The 21,558-nt window shown below is 38.1% G+C and overlaps 1 protein-coding gene across 11 annotated transcripts in view; it reads left to right on the top strand.

The window, feature by feature from the left end:
- Ldah (lipid droplet associated hydrolase) overlaps positions 1-21,558 on the top strand; it is a 133,927-nt gene that overhangs the window by 13,580 nt on the left and 98,789 nt on the right. For 6 of the 11 annotated variants that reach the window (XM_063231962.1, XM_063232000.1, XM_063232004.1 and 3 more), the window contains 2 exons: positions 3,739-3,851; positions 15,512-15,667. In XM_063231962.1, coding sequence (XP_063088032.1) covers positions 15,514-15,667 — 154 coding nt within the window. In that variant the 5' untranslated portion in view covers positions 3,739-3,851; positions 15,512-15,513. Of the gene's footprint in view, positions 1-1,732; positions 1,830-3,738; positions 3,852-15,511; positions 15,668-21,558 lie in introns of those variants that run through there. The other 5 variants (XM_063231995.1, XM_013155978.3, XM_063231985.1 and 2 more) reach the window with 2 other exon arrangements.

Below are 21,558 nucleotides of genomic sequence, written 5' to 3' on the forward strand. Positions count from 1 at the left end.
TTGCTGAGAAGAAACAGGAGAAAATAGAAGATGCCCTGAGTGTATCACAAATAGCAAGTCTCTACCCTTTGCAGTCTCAAAACTGCAAAAGTGAAAGACTCTGCTTTGAGGAGAAAGCCACAGAGCACCACATTCTAGAATGGTGGCAGCATAAAAAATTCATTCCTCACAATCAGGTTCAGAATGGCCAGTAATCCATGCACTGGACCCCTACAGCCAAGAGAAGAAAGCCCAGCCAATGCTCCAGCTGTCAGCAGACCTTAGCATCATCCATGTGGCACTGGTTTTAAGCTCATGCAGAATGCAACAGTTCTGAGGTTAAGGCAGCTTGCACCTCCATTAGGAGGCCAAGCAGTGTGCCCCGGACAGGCCAGTAGGTAAAGCTGTGAGCATAAAGCCCAAGGCACAGTGAAATTTAGAAAAGCCAGGAATGTGGATCATCTAAGGAGACCTGCAAGGAGGGAGCAAGGCCAGCCCAAGGGAGAAGCCATGGGATCTGTACCCACCAGAAGTGCTGCAGGGGTGGAGTGTCACGAGCCCTCCGGAGCTCACAATCGCCACAGATTGCTTCAGATGCTTGGCATGCAACTACAGTTTGCCCTGCTGGGTTTTGGACTTGCTTTTGTCCCAATCCTTTGTATTCTCTTGTTTGTAACCTGGAATTAAAATGTTTATCTTGCGCCATTTAATGTTGGAAGTGTTTGACTTTGTTTTCTTTTGTGTGGGAGTTGCCTGAGAGTTTGACTTACATCTCAGGGGAGAATTGGGCCGTAGATTTTTCAGCAGTGCTGAAACTGTTAGGAGTTTGGCAGCTTTTGGAGATGACTAAATAAATGTCTTTTATCTAAAGGAATGCACATGAGTCTTTGGGGGCTGGGACAAAACCTTAGGATTCTAATGTAATATAATGTTGATATACTTAATGCTGGTTCTTAAGGATTGTTAAACCTGTGTTATAATGTTCCAAGTTGTGAAATGCTAAGAATAAGCATGTCTTTATATCTGGAGACTGATTTAAAGAAATGTGTCTGGTTGCCAAGTTGACAAGGGGTGCATTATTATAGTTGAAACATTGTGTCAATTTAAGCAAGTCTAGCATTTAGCTAAGTGAGCAGCAGCCCTACATCCTGGAGTATAAAGGACAAGCTGTTTCCCCTGGAGGATGTTGTTCATTGTGTCAATTTGAGAAGGTCAGAAATTAAACTACTCAGCAGGGGCCAGGGGCCTTACTTTGTAACCCACTTGCTCTTTTCCCTTTTTGCTCTGTTGCTTTGCTGTCTTCTGCCACTTGCAGTGTTGTCCTGGTTCCTGTTCTACCCCAGAAAGGAGATCCCCCAAATGTTGCTCAGAACAAGGCAAGATGTTTTTGAAGAAAAAGAAGCGCTTTATTTTAGCTGGTAACCAGCAAGCAGGGAGCAGTGGAGACTGACAGCCTCTGCGTGGGGAGATGGTGCGGGCACAGCTTTTAAAACTGACAAAAACCGCAAAACGATAGAGGTTCTAAGACAGGGTGGGAGTCCAGGGAGTTTTACAAGGGACATCTGGTGCACAGTGATCTCAGAAAACGGGGTGTTTGGCTGCGTTGGGCTGAGGGCTAGGTGCAGAATGTTTCTGCACCCTAGCGGGGGAGGTCCGAGGCTGGTGGTTAACTTATCTATATGAGCCCAGCTGAGAAGGAACAGAAAAAGAGGGGGGGGGGGTGGGTGACGCATGCAGGACAAGAACACGGCGTGGAGTGATCTGTGGAAAGTACAAGTTATAACAGTTCCATGCCACCCTGTCTTGGAGCCGCTGATTATGGACTGAAACCTCCACAGACTGTGAACTGAGTAAGCGTTTCTTTCATTAATTTTGAGCATTGGGTACTTTGTCCCAGCAATGAGAGAAAAGTAACCAAAACGGATTGATATTGTTTCTTACGCATTTCAACTGCACCAGCAATTATGAATTCTATATTTAATAGAGATAGGTCTTACCATTTTGTATCTTTTTCTTAGAACTTTGCCATGTCAAATGTATTGACATAAGGTTGTTCATACTAGTCTTTTATTGTCTCTTGGTGCCTGTAGAATCTGGAAAGATTCTTTTTTTCATTTTTTACTTTGGTTACTTGGCCTCTTGTTTTTTTCTTGATGAAACCTTTCAGAGATCTACTTATTTATAGGTCTTTCCAAAGCACAAACTTTGGGGTTTATCTCTGTAAATAAGCTTGCTTCATCTGATTAATTTTTAAATTTTTATTTTTTTCTATTTTCTTTATTTGCATTTAACTCTTTCACATTTCTTAAACCAGATGTTTAGTTATTTGATTTTCATCTTTTTTAAAAACTATGTACATCTTAAGACCAAGTTTTCCTGCCTTCATGTTTTTACTTATAGTTATTTTTTATTCTGTATACTTGTTTGCTTTTGTATCATATTGTGTACTTACTCTTTTGTAAACTTGTTTTGGAATCTTACCTAGTTCTTTTAGTGGCTGCTGACCCCCCCACCCCCCATACTGGAGATGGGACCCAGGACCTTCACAAGGAGCTAATCCTGAGCCCTTCTCAAATTTTTATTTTGAGACAGTCTCAGATTGTTGCTCAGGCTGGGCTTGAACATGCAGTCCTCCTGCCGCATCCTCCTTGATGCTGGCATTACAGCTGAGTGTATAAAAAAATAGTTTCTCTGGTTTTTCTAATTGTTCTCAATGGATTATTTGAAAGCAAGCTAATCTGCTCTTGATGAAACAGATTCAGACATAATTTTAATTCATCCTTTAAATTAAGAAAAATCCTCTAATTTAAAAACGACTTCCAGGCTTATTTGCAACTTCTTTGCTAAACACTTAATATATGTAGATAACTAGCATGTTCAAAAGGAAACTTGAAATAGAGCTTCTGTTAACTTCTTTGTGTATATGCATGTGTTGTGTTTTGGTATTACTTAGAAATATTGTATCTCTGCCACAAGCCATTAAAATTTTAATCTGTACTTGTCTGATAGACAAATATTTTATAAAAAGTTCTGATACTTGTGCTAATTGTTATCTAAGGAATAGCTAATTGTTATCTAAGGCTCAGAACCACAAAAAGAGTTGTTCTGTTCTGTGTTGTGATGTGACAACACAGTCCTCAAAATTATCCTCTTTATATGTACACGATAAATAATACAGGTTTTTATTAGCTTTGTTCATCCTTTATTTTTTTAAAGAACACGATTTTACCACTTTTTCAAGTTTAATATAATTTGATTAAAGTCTCAAAATTGTAAAACAAGCTTTTGAAAAACTTAGCATCAAACAATTCCTACATGGGAAAAGCAGGATTCTTACTTAGTAACCAAAATAAAATACAGGCATTATTTGGACCATGAAACTGAATGAGATACAGTGGAGATAATTCCATTTCAGACATTTTTATTCATCAGTTCAGTCTTATTCTCATTGACTGACTATATTATAAAACTTTATGTACATACAAATTTACATTATAAACAAATAACAAATATTACAGATTTGAATCTGTTTAGATATACTGTATTCTAACCAGATGCTGAGTTTCTGCCTTAAATATCGAGATGTGTATAGATCTAACTGGAAAAAATTACATAAAATTAGAAAACAAATAATGTGGATGAATGCCTGTATTTTTGAAAATTGGCTTGCCTGAATTATACAAATTAATGTATACTTGCTGTTTATCTGGCCTAGATCTTGACATTTAGCAAACTGATTGCATTCATTGTCACTTATAGGCTGAAGCTAAAGGTGAGGCCATCACTCTTGAAATATATAGTTGCACCATGATGTTCTTATCACACTGACGCTGGACAGGCTGTGGCAGAAGGGAATTGCACTGGTTCCTTAGGTAAGGAAGAGCGTAAATGCTCACACCTCAGGTTTTCCTTTGCTTCCTTTATTTGGATATATGGGAGTCAGAAATGTAACAGTAGAAGAAAACGTAGGATGCTTTAGGAATATATATGTTAAGTGCATGTATTTCATTTGTATTTTGTTTGTTTATTTGTATTCGTTGAGACAGGGTGTTGCTGTGCAGTTCAGGCCGACCTTGAGCACATCTTGTAACCTAGGCTAAGTCCTGAACTCACAGTGATCCTCTGGCTCAGCCTCCCGAGTGCTGGGACGACAGGCGTGAGCCACCGTGCCCTGCTTTCTCAGTTGTATTTTATTTGAGGCATTTTAGAATTGTGTTTAGTTTTTTCAAATTTTTATAGATTGTGTTTGATTTCCATACCTACTTGAATTTGCGTTCATTTTTGTGGATAATCAAAACCCTGAAGATGTCATTTACTTGAAGTTGAGTATTTATGAGTTGAATATATTTAATAATTTTGAATTCCCCTCCCTTAAAAGTGTTCAGTATGGCCAATACCTTCAAAGTAAGCATTCTAAATCAATAGCATATATGTGGTTCCATCTAATATTGTTTCTAATGTATTATAAATGTTTGAAGACCTTATAAATACACTGTGTGATAGTTTTTGAGACCAGAAGCTTTAGTGACATTTATTAGTGAAAACTAAAAATTCATCAAGTGCTGATATGTTAGTTAATAGATTTTTGAGTCAAGAGTGGTTCTTACTTTTTTTTCTTTTTCTGGTACTGAGGATCGAACTTATGAGCTGGTGCTTGCCAGGCAGGCGCTTAGGGACTTGAGCTAAATCCCCAGCCCCAAAGTAGTTCTTACTTTTTAAGTAAGAATTTTTCATTTTCCATATTTTCATTTTCTTATTTAAGAAAAATCAGTTTTGGATTTAGGATTAAGCATGGAGTTTAGAATATCTTTGGTCTTCCTCCGTAAATTCCCTAAAATGACAGTAAAAATAATAAAACAGAGAATGCAGAGGCAACAGAAAATGAGACTAGAGAAGTGATATCTTAGAAATGTTAGGAAGCAAATGGATAAACTCATCAATTTAGAGCACAAATGTTGGTAGAATATAATATTTTACCATAACATTGAACTGCAGTTTAATTAGCCCTTTATGTGGGGTCATTAGATAATTTTTAGTGTGACTATAATGTTTTAGAATTCATCCAACCATTCCTCCATTAATGATGATTTAGTTTCTTTGGTTTTTTCAAATGTTATAAATAGCATTAGTCTACCAAAAATATGTTAAATTTTTGCAATCAGTTCCTCAAAATAATCAAATAAAAGGGAATGCCTTTTATGGATATTGACCCATGGTGCTAGATTGCTTCCCAAAGGCTGTTATCACTGTTCACATCAAGGTGTAGTTTCCCCTTTCACTGTATCCTAACCCAACACAAAGGCCAGGGTAGGGTTCAACCCTGCATTTACCTTAAGAGCTTCAGTCTGGAAGGAAACAGGTGGTGCTTGCTGTAAGTTTCTTGACTTGCTTCTGTTTTACACGAAGCAAATAAGCAGGCTCCTTTTATCACTACTGATTTAAAATAAAAACAAGTGCTTTATCTTTACCTGATAGGCTCAAGGAAGGATTTATGAAGCACATACGTCATTCAGGATCAAAGGAGAAGACAGGCACTACACAGTGATTTAAATGGTCAGTTTAATATAAAGAATGAGCTATAATAGAAAAGCAATAAAATTATTATGTAAAGAGAACTCTGAAAGATACCCTCGGACCGAGGGAAAGTACCCAGTGAGGGGTAGAATTGAGAGCTCAGTTTCTTTGAAGGTGTGGTTGCTTAAGCTTTATGTTGGTACACAATTGCTGTGGCCACAGGTGAGCTAAGACTGTTGTGAAAGTGTGCAGAGGGACCCAGGATGCTGCCACAGGTGCCAGCCCTGGTGTTTGTGTTGGGAGGGCCTCGAGACGCCGGTGAGTGCAAAGGGAACCAGGGCACCACAGTAAGTGAGAAAGGAGCCTCCCGATGCCTGCAGCCTAGAACACTGGGGTTTAGAGCACAGCAGTGCCAGGCTACTGTGTGGGACACAGGTCCGGTGCCTGGCTAGCCGGAGGGAAGAGAATGGGGAGAAGACACTGGTCTAGGGCTTTGGTTGTAGTGCTCTGCTGCCCGAGTAGAGAGCTGAAGAGAGAAAGCACGCAGATAGATGGCTGTGCCTTGGAGGATCCTAGGACTACAGCAGTGTTTACAGCCTCGGCATTGTTGACGTTTAGGACTAGATATTTATTTGTTGTTGGGATACATTCGGTGTACTATAGGATGTGGAGAGGCATCCTTGATCAAAAATCACTCTGTGCTTGTAGGTACTCCCAGTTGTGATAATGAAAGACAGCTCCAGGTATTGATAGTATACTCGGGCAGGAAAATCACTCCTACCTGTAACTGCTTGGCTATGGAAATTTCATAGCCTGAGCAGCAGAACAGAAAAGATGTGCGAGCTCTCTAGAAATCTTCAGAGAAGACTTTCCTGCTGTGACCTGTTTCCAGCCCACTATAGTAATACATTGTGATATGTCTGCTGACAAGAAAAAAATGTGTTAAAAACCCAGATTCATGCTCTGAAACAATGCAGGCAGTGAGAGAAAAATGTGAATCAGGGAGGCAATTGGTTGATAACTGATAACATGAGAGAAAGGTTGAGGAAATACAAGCAAAATTATGAGTAAAAGAGCATGTGGGCTGGGGATTTAGCTCAGTGGCATAAGCGCCTGCCTTGTAAGTGCATGGTCGTGAATTTGATCCCCGTAGCAAAAAAAAAAAAAAAAAAAAAGCATGAAGGCACTCAGAAAAAGAGGACCAGGTTGATGAGAAAGAAATTATGTAAGTAATTTGGGTAATATGTAAGTATTTATGTAAATTTTTGTACATCCTAGATTACTCAGGAAATTGTTCATGTTGCGACCTTCTGTTCCATTTTTTCCTCTATCTGCCTACTCCAAAATTTAGTAATGTAGTACTTTAAAATAATATATAAGAATATCCTTATAGAATTTGGGGCACAGAGGATTAGTAGAAGTGGAGACTATAAACAAGTTCACTGTCCGCCTCTCCTGGGGAGAATTCAAGAACACAACGCAACTTCCAACTTTTTCACCAGCCTTTACCAAGTAAAAGGTCAAGATAAAACCGGTCTCCGTGGCGAGACACAGAGTCTAAGAGAATTCTACCACAGGGAAATGAAGTTTTTTCATGTTTATTATGGTTTATATTCAGATGACCCTTCAAAAGCCTCATGCATTCAGAGGTGGAGCTTTTAAAGGAAGGTGATTTAGATGAAGGGGATGTCACAGCTGATTGGCTGTTAGGTGGCAAGCGATCAGCTGATGCATTTCCACGGCAGTGTGATCTGGGAGTATAGATTCCTTCCCGGGTCTTATTCACTCTCCCCACTTCCTGGCCACCAGAAAATGAGCAGCTTTGGTTTACCCTTGCATCATGCTGCCAACCCTGCAAGTCTGAAACTTACAAAACATAAACTAAAGTAAACCTGTCTTCCTTGAAGTCACTCGTGTTGGGTATTTCGTCCCAGCATCAAGGAAAAAATGACTAAGGTAGATTTGAGTATCAGAGAAGTGTTGTCATTGCGGTGATTGCTACCTGACCATGTGGTTCAAAGCTTTTGGAACCAGTTCGCAGGGACAATTTGGAAAGGTGATGCTAGCTGGAGAAGCTCTAGAATGCTGTACACTGAGCTTAATGGAAGACATTGGCCAGAGCTCAAAAGACCAGAATGTCATCAGAAATGCAGACGCAGGAGGTGTCAGTTGCAAATAAGGACTCCAGTGGTGGTTATTCTCCAGGCCATGTACGTTACGCTCCAGCAGAAAAATTGTCTGCATTTTGCTTGTGTCCTGAGACTTTGTGGAAGACTAAGGGTGGCAGACTAATTAATTTGGCAGACAGGATTTCAAAGCAGCTCAATATTCAGACTGCATAGATATTGTTGAGCCAGGTTTATCCTAAAAATCAAAAGTAGATTACAGAGCTGAATGATTCAAAAAGTTTATGTTAGGCCAGAAAGGAATATCTGGTAAAGTTGGGGACTGCAAAGTTGGAGTCAGAGGAGAGTTTGGTTTCTGAAAAGATTAACATTAGAAATAAGCCAAGTACTTTGGATCAGGACTATAGGAAATAACAGCTTGAGGACATCACAAGAACCAGCAAGGCTCCACCTTTTGCAGACGTAAAATTGTAAAAGTGAAACACTGTGCTTTAAGAAGACAGCCCTAGGGCACTCTGTTGAAGACAGGTTGCCTAGGGAATTCGTTCCCAGGATTCACTTCATAGTGCTTAGCTATCCAGATACTCAATTACTTCTGCAGCCACCACTCAAAGGAGCCTGGCTACTGCTTAAGCTGGTGGCAGACTTTGGCATTATCCACATAGTGCTGGCTTTATAGGCATGCCGAATGCAGGAGTTATGGGTCAGAGAGACTTCTACCCCTATTTCAGCAGGCTTGGGAGGCCAGGCAATGTGCCCCTTGAAGGCAATATGTGAAGCTGTGAGATTGAAGCCAAAAACGCACTGGAGATCAAGGAAAGTTGGAGAAGCCAGGAACATGCAGAGTTGCAGGTAGTGAGAGGAGCTTCCCCGAGAGAAACCGTATGGGGTGCAACCAGCAGTGCTGTAGGGCCAGAGCTCCTCAAGACATTTGGAACCCATATTTCACCACTGCCTGTGTGCCCCAGGCATTAACATAGAGTTACAGGGTGTAAAGTTCAGTCTTGCTTTGGTCTCATTCACTTATATTCCCCTGTTTCTCCCTTTTGGAATGGAAAGGTTTATCCTCTGCAGTTCTATGTTACTTAACTTTTTGATTTTTAGAGTTTGCTTTGAGTCTCAGAGGAGACTTCAGGCTTGGACTTTTTAGCAGTGCCAAAACTATAAAGACTTTGGATCTTAGGCATGGACTAAATGTATTTTGTATAAAGAGATGCATATGGGTGGGCAGAATGTTATGGCTTATATCTACATGTCCCTTGAAAGCCTTCCGTGCACAGAGGGGGCTTTGGGAAGGTGGTTGGATTATGGGTGCATTATAGCTGGCTTCACATTAGGTGGTGTCTGGTGGTATCAGGCACATCACTGGATGTGTGACCTGGAAGGATTCATCTCCCTTCTCATTCACCCCTTGAGTCTCAGTTTCCTGACCACCATGAGGTGAGCACCTTTGCTCTGCCTTGGACCTACCAATATGTACTGATTGTGCAAGGACTAAAACTTGTGAAACGTGACCCAAAACAAACCTGTCCTCTTTAAGCTGTAGGTGTCCCAACAATGAGAGATGTAAACAAGACAATGAACATTATCAGATCAGCCAGCCTGGAGAGGGGAACTGTGGAAAAGGCAATCTGATTTTGATTCAAACTCCTCTATGTTCTTTTGTTTTGCAAAGATATGATATGTGATTCTGTTTCTAAGTAAATATGCTTCTGATTTGTCTGGTCTTTTAATACTATAATCCAGAACAGTTGAATAGTCCTATATCTCCTATGGCCTGTGGCATTCCCTTCTAGATATTTTGAAATTTACCTTTTTTATTTTTCAATATTAGTTTTTATTTAAAATTTTATTTATTTTTTATATTTAAAGAAAGACTAAACAAAACAGAAAATAGGTAAAAATAATACATATGTTCAGAGAAAAAAATAAACAGCAAAAAATCACTAGTTGATGTTTACATATTATCGTTTTACAAATAGTTGTTCAAGATACAAAAATGGAATATGTAAAGTGGGAATTCAGACAGCGAGACTGCAAACAGTTCTGTTCAACTATCCAACAAAAACTTAGTAACATGGTTGTCAATCCTATACACTTAAACATACATGCAGTTATCCATATCTTCAATCATGTTGAGATTGAATAAACCCAAGCAGGCTAATATCACTCTGAACAAAGAATAATACTATTGCTGGGTTTCACATTACGACATTCCAGAATCAGCACTGGGTATTTTAGTGTCTCTTTTTCTTCAAAGTATCTTCATTACATTATGTGTCTTAAGATCAGTTCTCATAAACTGTTTATAGATTCTACACATGCATGAGTCTTAACATGTATTTCTATCCTTTCTATATTACAGGGAGAAGCAAAACAAAACAAGACAAAACAAAACATATTCCTGTAAACACATGAAACGAAAAAAACATATAAGACTGTTGTACAAAGAATTCTACCATGGTTACTGTGTTGTCTCGTTATCTCCAGTAGAATTGGCTATATCATCAGACATAGTATAATTGAATATATTAGTATATAACAGTATTAATAAAAACATAACATTGTGCATAGTTAGTATAGAACTTGGAAAACCGGCAGTTATCAAATCAGAATGTGTATCATAGGGTCTTGTCATCTTCAGTGTAGTTGCCTATACGCTCAGACTTGATGCTATCAGTCATATCAATTTTGAATAAAATCTTCTCTGCCTCATTTCTGTTATGCTCGTTTTTTCCCCATCAGTTGTCTGCTTTATCTTCTTCATTCTGTTTTCAGCTCCATTCATTGAGGCCTCTCTGTTCCACTGTTCCTGGAATCCTAGTACATTTCTCTCTCTCTAGAATGCCCTGCAGTATTCTCTGTAGAGTCGGATTGGTGGTTGTGAATTTTGTCTTGGAAGATCTTGTTCCACCATTAATTTCTAGAGACAGTTTATCAGGTATATCAGTCTGGGATGGAGGTTATTTTCTTTCAGGGCTTGGAATATTTCACTCCAGGCTCTTAATGGTTTGTGTTGAGAAGTCTACCGTTATTCTGATGGGCCTTCCTTTATAGGTGATCTGTTTCTTGTCTCTAACAGCTTTTAATATTCTGTTCTTATATTGAATTTCTGGGATCTTGATTATTATATGCCTGGGTGTAGTTCTGTTTTGGTTGTAGGTGGCTGGAGTTCTGTATGCCTCATATATCAGAATATCATTTCCTTTTCCTATGTTTGGGAAGTTTTCCTTAATTATTTCTGTAAATAGCCTTTGTTTGTACCCCTAGCTTCTTCATTCACATTCTTTATTCTCAAGTTATAGATCCTTTTGTTGTCTTCTAGCCTTTGTATTGTTACTGCTTGTTTCCTTGTTATTTTTTAAAAGTTTTCCCTTTCATACTCCACATTGCAAAATTGTCCTCCAGTTTGGATAATCTATCCTTAGTTTCTTTCAAGCTGATTTGCCATCTTTCCATAGAGTTTTTAATTTCCTGGTGATCTCTTTGAATCTGCTTCATATATTCTATTTTTTTATGTTATTCATCAAATGGTTCTCTCCTTTGTTTGAGTTCCTCCCTTCCATCTGTATCTGTTTGAGAGGTGCTTAGTATCTCTTTTATTAATATTCTTATATCTTGCCTTACTTGGCTAAATATTTCACTTTTGAACTCATCTATGTGGTCCCGAATATATCTCTTTATGTCCACTGGCGCTGTATCTGATACTACATGTTTGCGGTTTTCATTCTCCTTTGTATTTACCTGTCCTGGGTCAATGGTCTCAGGGTTGGGACCTGGGGACCTTTTCTTGTTGCTTCCTCTTCCCATCTTCTTTGTTTCTTCCAAGAGGCCTCAGTTTCTTTGTTGGTTACAATTCTTTTGAAGCACGCTGGCTAGATGAGCCTTCCCACTGCTGTGTGCTAGTGAGTTGCAGACAGGGACAGTGTATGCTGTCCTCTCACTTCTGGATCAGTCAAGCTGCTGTGGCCTGCGCTGTATTACTATGCGCCCCCTCTTCCCCAGATCAGTCAAACTTCTGAGGTTTCACTGGGTTAGTGTGGTTAGTGTGCACCACTGCTGTAGGGACTTGATTTTGGATAACCTATTGGGTCTCAGCTAGGTCACGTGACCCAGGCCTAGCTCACTCCACCATCCCCATTTGGAAAGGGAACAATTGACTGAAGTCACTGCTGCCCCTTGTACTTGCCAGTCCTGCTCGGTCCCAGAATGTCCCCCAGAGCCCCGCCAATTCTGGAATGGCTCCACTCTCGTCACTCACCACAGGTTGATGTAAGCACCCTGGCAACTCAGCTCTCCATTTGGCTTGCCGACCCTCAACTCAATGTAACTGCGCCTCCAGTGAGTCGAAGTGGCAGGACCTCAGATGGCTCAGCAAGTTGTGGCGAGACCTCAAATGGTTGGCAAGTTGCCTGCAGTGGCTGGAACACTGAACCTTTAGCTGTTCCAATAATAGCATGGGACTGTATGTTTTGTTGGTTCTTCTCACTTTAATTTCTTCTTGGGATGAGAGAATTCATCTCCCTCTGTTTGGGGCTCCCCAGTCTGTACTATGTTGGATTCTAAGTTGACTATCTCAGGGAGCCTCTGTAGCCAGTTGTTATCTATCTGCCATCTTTGCTCCTCCCTCCTAAATTTTATTTAAAGAGAAAAAGAAAAAAAGCAGAATAGATTTACGTATGTTGAACCATCCCTGCATATCTGGAGTGAATCCTACTTGGTCATGGTGTATAATCTTCTTGATGATTTGCTGCATTCTATTTGCCAATATTTTATTGAGGTTTTTTGCATCTCTGTTCATTAGGGAGATTGGTCTGTAGTTCTCTTTTTTAGTTGAGTCTTTCTCCGGTTTTGGTACTAGAGTGATATTTGCTTCCAGAAATGACTTAGGAAGGATTGCTTCCCTTTCAATTTCATTGAAGAGTTTGAAGAGTGTCAGCATTAAGTCTTCTTTGTACTTCTTGTAGAATTCTGCAGTGAATCTGTCTGGGCCTTGGCTCTTCTTTGCAGGTAAGGACTTAATTACATTTTCAATTTCATTAATAGAGATTGGGTTATTCAGCAGTTTTACATCTTCTTGACCTAGCTTTGGTGCTTCATATGTGTCTAGGAATCTGTCTATTTCTTCTGTGTTATCAAACCTATGAGAGTAGAGGTTTTCAAATAGGTGTTGATGATCTTCTGTATTTCTACAGAGTCTGTAGTGATTTTGCCTTTTTCATTCCTTATTGCACAAATTTGAGCTTTTTCTTCCCTTTTTAAAATAAGGTTGTCTAGGGGCTTATCAATTTTATTTATTCTTTCAAAGGACCAACTCTTTGATTCCTTGATTCTTTGGATTGTTTTCTTAATCTGTATTGCATTAATTTCTGCTTTGATTTTTATAATTTCCTCTCTTCTTTTGGCTCTGGGCTTGACTTACTCTTCTTTTTCTAGATGTTTGAGGTGTAACATCAGATTGTTTATTTGTATTCATTCTGTTTTCCTGATATGGGAACTCAGTACAATAAATTTTCCTCTGAGGACAGCTTTCATTGCATCCCACAGATTCCAATAAGTTGTATTTGTATTTTTGTTTGCTTGTAGGTAGTGTTTAATTTCTTCTTTAATTTCTCCTGTGACCCACTGATTACTCAAGAGTGTGTTATTCAGTTTCCATGTGTTTGTGGGATTTTTGCAGTATCTTTTATCATTAATTTCTAATTTCATCGCGCTATGATCCAATAACATGCAAGGGATAATTTCAACTCTTTTGCATTTATTTAAATATGTTCTGTGAGCTAATATTTGGTCTATTTTAGAGCATGACCCATGTACTACTGAGAAGAATGTGTATTCTGATGTTGTTGGATGGAATACTCCGCATATGTCTATCAAGTCCATTTGTTCACAAGTGTGATTCAGTTCTGTTATTTCTTTGCTGATTTTCTGTCTGGTTGTTCTGTCCCTTGGTGTCAATGATGTGTTAAGGTCTCCTTTATAATTGTTTTACTGCTTATTTGGTTTTTCATTTCTGTTAATACTTGTTTTATATAACTAGGTGCTCTATAATTTGGTGCATATTTATGTAAGATTGTTATGTCTTCCTTTTGAAGTTTTCCCCTAACCAGAATGTAATGACCTTCTTTATCTCTTCTGATCATTACTAGCTTGAAGTTTACATTGTCTGCAAACAGAATCACTACCCCCACTTTTTTTTTGGATTCCTGTTGCATGAAATATTATTTTCCATCCTTTGACTTTTAGTCTGTGAGTATCCTTTTGGGTTAGATGGGTTTCTTCTAGACAGTGTATGGTTGGATTTTGTTTCTTGATCCATTCTGCCAGTCTGTTTCTTTTAATTGGTACATTGAGACTATTTACATTAATGGTTATAACTGTTATATGTTGGTTTATTGTTAACATGTTATCTTTCTGCTGTTGCATCTTTTATTTTTCTGTTCTGTTTAGTTGTCTGCTTTGCTGAGTCGTTTTTTCCTAAGTGTATCTAAACTGTCTTTCAGTGTTCTTTGCCTGGTTGGCTTGGTGATCATGAAGTTCTTCAGCTGTCCTTTGTCATGGAAGTATCTTATTTCTCCATCCATTTTGAAGGACAGTTTTTCAGGGTACATCAGTCTAGGTTGGAAATCATTTTCCCTTAGGCTCTGAAATACTTCACTCCATGCTCTTCTTGACTTCATTGTTTGTTTTGAGAAGTCTGCTGTGATTCTGATAGGTTTTCCTTTATAGGTGATCTGTCTTTTTCTCTCTGACAGCTTTTAATATTCTATTCTTATGTTGGATTTCTGGGATGATGATTATTATATGTCTGGGTGTAGTTTTATTTTGGTTATGGCTATTTGGAGTCCTATGTGCTTCACTGATCTTGATATCAGTTTGCAATCTCAGATTTGGGAAATTTTCAGCTATTCTCTAAATATCTTCTTGACATCCTTTATGTTGTCCCCTTCTTTTTCATTTATCCCTGTCAATCTTATGTTGTTTTTCTTTCCATCATCTTGCAGCTGTTGAATTGTTATTTCCTGATTCCTTAGCATTTTTAAAAGATCTTTCCTTTCCTCTTCACTAGTGGCAATCTTGTCTTCGAGGTCTGAACTTCTATCTTCACTTTCACTGAGGTGGTTTTTACAACTTTCAATGGAATTTTTGATTTCCTATGTATCTCTTTGCATCTACTTTATTTATTCTGTTTGTTTCTTACATTGCTCATCCAGGGATTCAATATTTTTGTTTAGTTCCTCCAATTTTTAAGTGTGTCTTCTTTAGGCATGGTCAGCATCTCTTTCATTTCTTTTATCATTTTTTCTTTTACCTGGGAGATTATTTATAGTTTAAATTCCTGTAAAGCTTTCCGGGGTTGCTTCTTTATTTCAGTTGCTGTTATGACCAATATTTCAGGTGTATGGCATGTGTTTTCTTCTATGTACATACCTCTTAAGGTTTCTTTGGAAGGGCTAGAGGTTTGAGATTGTAATTTGGTGTTTCATTCTGTCATTTTGTGTTTCAAGTGTTATTCCAAAGCTTTCCCAGGGCCTGTTGGAAATCCTCTCCTATGCTCTCAGCTCCTGGGACTCTCGCCGCCCAGTTCCCGGATTGAGAGAGGGTCACTGGGGATGGGGCAGGCCAGCTCAAGACCTGCCGAGCTGGTCCAGTGCAACAGGAAGCTACGAAGTTCCTGGTCAGGGCTGAGGAACGTGGATCCCAAACTAACTGGTCTCTGGGGATGGTGCAAGGACACTCACCCCAGGCTGCCCAGCCTCTCAAATGGATGGCGCTGGCAGGCCCAGAACTCCAGAGTCTGCCAAGCTTGGTAGGCAGTGGTGAGACCTGTGCAGGCCGGTTCAAGACCCCCATTTAATGACTGTTCATATTGCTTTTCTCCATTTATTTAGAAATGGATTCAAACACTGAGGAAGACATTCCTGTCCGTGAGGAATTCTTGCTGTGTGGTGGAGTTGAAACACAGGTTATAAAGTGTGGGCCCTGGACTGACCTCATTAACGATCCAAATGGCAGTAGACCTAAGTTGCTTATTTGCGTCATTCCTGGTAAGTACAAAAGTTTGGATCAGAAGACTTTTACACAGATACTCTTAGCCTTTCTGATTTTATGATTACTCATTCCATTGATATCAGGAACCTTTAAAATTTATGTGCTTTTGATCTCTGTGTGTGCATTTATGTTATGTGACATATGTGATTATATGGGGGCTGCAATTGGAATATAACATATTATTTTATAATTGGCTTTTTAAGGTTTCCTTATATTTAGAACTGTATTAAAATTTTAACAATTTTTATTAAGTTTATTAGTATATTTTGGGTATACAGAATGCTCACATTTATTATAGGGAATTTGTATCTGGATGTGATATAACTTGATACCTTTTTTTTCCCCATTCTCTTACCCTCTCTTCGACCCCTTTTCTCTTTCTTCCTTATTTACAAAAGCTTTGTTTCTGTTTTTTGTTCTTTTCTCATCATTTTTTTCTTTTCCCTTCCTTTCCCCTCCCTTCTTCCCTTCCCCATTTGAACATTTTCTTCCTATTTCACAATACGTATTTTGATCCTTATTTACACATTTGGTTTCTCATAACAGAAAGCCATGTAGTATTTACATATCTGTGTCTGATTTATTCCACTTAAGAGAATGGCCTCAATTTGCATCCATTTCGCTAGAAATGTGTCAAGCTTATTCTTCTTTATGGCAGAATAGACCGCACTGTGTAAAAAAAACCAAACCACATCTTTATCCATTCCTCAGTTGATGGGCATTTGGGCTCTTTCCAAGATTGGCTGTTAGATTTGGCTGTTAGAACTGAGTCGCTGTAAACATGGATGTGTATGTCACTGTGGTATGGGAAAGATAATCAGAAGGGGAATACCTAGATCAAATCGATCCTGTAGTCCTAGTTTTTTGAGGACTCTCCACACCAATTTCCACAGTGGTTTCAACATCTACACTCTCTCCAACAGTGAAAAAGTGTTCCTTTTTTCCTGCAACCCCTTCAGCATTTGTTATTGGTTGATTTCTTGATAGTAGCTATTCTTTGAGGTGAGGTGGAATCTCAGTGTTCTTTTAATTTGCATCTCTCGAATGACCAGTGATATTGAACATCTTTTCACGTATTTATTTGCTGTTTCTACTTCCTAGAAATGCCTGTTTATTTGAGATGCTCATTTTAGAATTGGGTCTTTAAATTTGGGGAGTTTTTGAATTGGGTCTTTAAATTTGGGGAATTTTTAAATTTTTTTGAGTTCTTCACATATTATGGATAGTAGTCCTTTGTCTGAGGAACAGCTGGCAAAATATTTCCCCACACTGTAGGTTGTCTCTTCCCTTTGTTGGTGGTTTCTCTGGCTGTGCAAAAGCTTATTAATACAGTGAGATCCCAGTTGTTGATTCTTTGTAATATTTCCTGTGTGACCAGGTTTTTGTTCATAAAGTATTTGTCTACACCAGTATCTTCCAGAGTGCTACATAATCTATCTTCCAGCAGATTTAATGTTTCTTTTTTAATATTTAGATCTTTGATCCACTTTGATTTTAGTTTAGCACATGGTGAAAGATATGAGTCTAGTTTTAATCTTCAGCGTGTGGAAAAGCTACTTTTCCCCCCATTTATTGAAGAGATTTTCTTCCATTGTTTGGGTCCTTTGTCAAAGATAAGGTGGATAAATGTGTGTAGATTTGTTTCTGCCTCTTCTAATCTGTTCCATTGATCCTTCGGTCAATTTTTTTTTATGATGATATTTTAATTTTATTTATTTATTTATTGGAACCAGGGATCAAACTCACAACCACATGCTTGCAAGGCAGGTGCTTATGCCGCTGAACTAAATCCCTGGCCCACAATGATGTTTTTAACACAGCAGTTTTGTCATATAATTTCAAGTCAGAGATTGTGATGCCCCCTGCCTTGCGTTTATTGCACAGAAATGCCTTTGCTATTCTAGGTCTCTTCTGGTTCCAAATGAATTTTAGGATTGTTTTCTCTAATTCCGTGAGACATGTTGGAATTTTAATCAGGATTGCATTAAATCTGTGTAACAATTTTGGGAATATAGCCATTTTCACTGTCGGTTCTTCCTATCCAAGAGCATGAGGTGTCTTTCCATTTCCTGAGAGCCTCTTCTATCTCCTTTTTCAGAGTACTGTAGTTTTCAGTGTAGAGGTCTTTTACTTTCCTCATTAGATTGAGGTTTTGGATGCTACTATGAAAGGCATTGTTTCCCTAATTTCCCTCTCAGTGAATTTGTTATTCATGTATAGGAAGAGTATTGATTTTTTCAGTGTTGACTTTGTATCCATCTATGGTACTGAATTTGGTTGTTAAATCTGGAAGTCCTCCAGGGGAGTTTCTAGGGTCTTCCATGTAGACGATCACAAATGATTAACTTCTTCCTTTGATGTCCTTACTCCTTTTATTTCTTTCTCTTGCCTAATTGCTCTGGCTATTGTTTTCAGAACTATATCCAATAAGAGTAGTGACAGTGGACATGCTTGTCGTGTTCCTAATTTTAGAGTGAAAATTGTCAGTTTTCATCCATCTAATATGATGTTAGCTGTTGGTTTGTCATAGGTGGCTTTTATCAAATTTAGATAAAGACTTGTCTATTCAAATTTTCTGTAGGATTTTTATTGCAAATAGGTGTTAGATTATGTCAAATGTTTTTTCTGCTCCTGTTGAGATAATGGTATGGTTTTTATCCTTGGTTCTGCTAATAGGGTATATTGCATTTATTGATTAACATTTGTTGAACCATCTCTGCATCCCTGGGATGAATCCTACGTAGTCATTATGTATAGTCTTCTTAATGATTTGCTGCATTCTGTTTGTCAATATCTTATTGAGGATTTTTGCATCTGTTTATTAGGGATATTGGCTTGTAGTTTTCTGTCTTAGTTGGGTCCTTCTCTGGTTTTGATATCAGGTTAATGCTTGCTTCTAAAGACGAATTTGGAAGTATTGCTTCCTTTTCAATTTCATTAAAGAATTTGAGAAGTAGTATTAGCACTTCTCTAAATTTCTTGTATAATTCAGCAGTGAATCAGTTGGCCTGAATTTTTTGTTGATTGATTTTTAATTACATCTTCAATTCCATTGATACTGATTTATTTAGAATTCTTATATCTTCTTGGTTCAGCTTTGGTTCAGTTCATATGTATCTAGGAATCTGCTTATTTCTTCTGCATTTTTCATTTTATTCAGAGTATAAGTTCTCAAAGTAAGCATAGATGATCTAGATTTCTACAAGATCTGTTGTGATTTCCCCCTTTTCATTCCTAATGACATGGATCTGAGTTTCTTTCTTTCTTTTGTTGAAAAGGTTAGTTAAGGATTTGTCGATTCGATTTCATCTTTCAAAAAACCAACTTTTTGATTCATTGATTCTTTGTGTTGTTTTCTTATTTTCCATTACATTGATTTTTGCTCTGATCTTAGTAATTTCCTCCCTGTTATGAGCTTTGAATTTGACTCACTCTTCTTTTTCTAGAAATTTGAGGTTCAATATTAAGTGTTTATTTAAACTCACTCTGTTTTGGGTATTTGCCACTATAAATTTCACTCACAGGACTGCTTTTATTGTGTCCTATAAGCTCTGATCTGTCGAACTGCCATTATTGTTTAATTGTAGAAACTAATTTCTTCCTTAATTTCATCTTTGACCCATTGGTTGTTCAAGAATGTTTAATTTCCATGTGTTTATGAATTTATTATAGTTTCTTTTGCCATTGATTTCCAGTTTCACTCTCTAGTAATACGCATGGGATAATAATTTCAGTTCTTTTGCATTTATTTAAGCATGTTCTATGAGCTAGTGTGCGGCCTACTTTGGACAATATCTCATATGTAACTGAGAAGAATGTGTATTCTGATGTTGTGGGGTAGAAAACTTGTAAAAATATCTATTAAGTTCATTTGTTTTAAAGTTTGGTTCAGTTCTAATATTTCATTGTTGATTTTTTTGTGTGTAATCTACTTGTGACAGTGGAGTATTGTGGTCCCCCATTAAAATTATATTTGATTTTTTTCAGGACTGCTCATCATATTTGTTTTATACTTGAGTGCACTGGTATTTGGTGCATATATATTTATAACTGTTATTGCTTCCTCTTTGATGGTTCCCCTTACAAGGACATGGTGACCTTCTTTATCTCTGTTAATCAATCTTGGCTTGAAATTCATTCTTTCTGCAAATAGAATAGATGCACTTGCTTTTTTTCCAGGTTCCTGTTGCATGGAGTATTGTTTTCCATTCTTTAGCTTTCAGTCTATGAATTTATTTTAAATTGAGTTTCTTGTATGCAGCACATTGTTGGCTCTTGCTTCTTGATCCATTCCGATAGTCTGTTTCTTTTGATTGGTGCCTTGAGACCATGAACACTGATGGTTATCACTGATACGTGTTGACTTCTCTTTGTCACGTTATTTTCCTGTTGTTCCTTTTTTCCTTTCATTTGTTTGCTTTTGCCTGGTGAGTTCATTTTGTAGGCATTGATGGAGTTGAACCCTCGCTTTCTCTTTTTAAAGTATCCTTCAAAACATTTTGGTGTTCTAGTTTGGTGTTCATGAATCTCCTCAGATATTCTCTGTCATGGAAGTATCTATTTCTCCATCAATGTTTTTTTTTTTATCGGTACAGGGGATCAAACTCACGACCACACACTTGCAAGGCAGGCGCTTATGCCGCTGAGCTAAACCCCAGCCCCACCTCCTATCAATTTTCAAAGATAGTTTTTTGCAGGGTACTTCCATCTGGGCCAGAAGTTGTTTTTTTCTAGGGCTCAAAATATTTCACTCCAAGCTCTTCTTTACTTGAGGGTTTGTGCTAAGAAGTCAGCTGTGATTCTAATGTGTTTTCCTTTATAGGGGATTTGTTTCTTTTCTCTAACAGCTTTTAATATTCTGTTCTTGTGTTGGATTTCTGGAATCTTAATTTATGATAGACCTTGCTATAGATTTTTCTTTGATCATAGCCAGTTGGAGTTCTATATGCATCACATATCTGTGTGTCAAATTCTTTTTGCTTGCGAGGGAAGTTTTCTGCCATGACATCTCTGAACAAGTTTTTATGTCATGTGCACTATCTCCTGCTTTTTTCATTGACTCCAATCAGTCATATGTTATTCTTCTTTGCATCACCTCGCAGCTACTAGATTCATTTCTCATGTCCCTTACTGTTTTTAAGAAATCTTACTTTTCATGATTGATACCCATAACCCTGCTTCTGTATCTGAGATTCTGTTCTCACTTTGACTCATTCTTCTGTATATGCTTTCAATGCAGTTTATAATCTCCTAGATGTCTGTTTGAATCCATTTTATGGATTGCATTTCTTTCCTATGTTGGGCATTCATGGCTTCTGTCGTCTTCCTAAGCTTCTTTCTCTTTTTTATTTTTTTTTTTAATCTGTATCTGGTTTAGAGTCCTTAAGCATGTCTTTTGTTGTAGTTACCATCTCTGTAGTTATCTGAGAAATTGTTTCTGATTTGATTGTTTTCCTAGAGCCTCATTTATTGTTACCACTTCAGAGTGTCCAGGTGTGTGGCTTTTGACCTCATTGCCCTTGGTGAGCTGGATTTGGGTTGCATCTTATTTGTCTTACTTTGTGGTGTGTGTGTGTGTGTGTGTGTGTGTGTGTGAGAGAGAGAGAGAGAGAGAGAGAGTGAGAGAGAGAGAGAGAGAGAGAGAGTTTAGTTCCTGGATTGATGCTTGTAAATTGCTTATGGCAAGAAGCTTTATTCCTAAAGGTGGCATGGTCCTTTAGGAAATGATTACTGTTCAGAGGTATGTTCCAGATGTAGCTGGATTTTGAGTTTTGAGTCTGTTGTGAGATTGTACTTCAGTTTATTGAGGATGAGAAATTCCTCTCTACTTGGCCCAACCCTGGTTCTTTTCTACTGGCCTATGATATTTTTTAGGACCTTTAGGCAG

Source organism: Cavia porcellus, unplaced genomic scaffold (genome assembly GCF_034190915.1).
Source record: "Cavia porcellus strain 051 isolate PalLab524CR breed Dunkin Hartley unplaced genomic scaffold, mCavPor4.1 scaffold_1, whole genome shotgun sequence".
NCBI classification, from domain to species: Eukaryota; Metazoa; Chordata; class Mammalia; order Rodentia; family Caviidae; genus Cavia; species Cavia porcellus.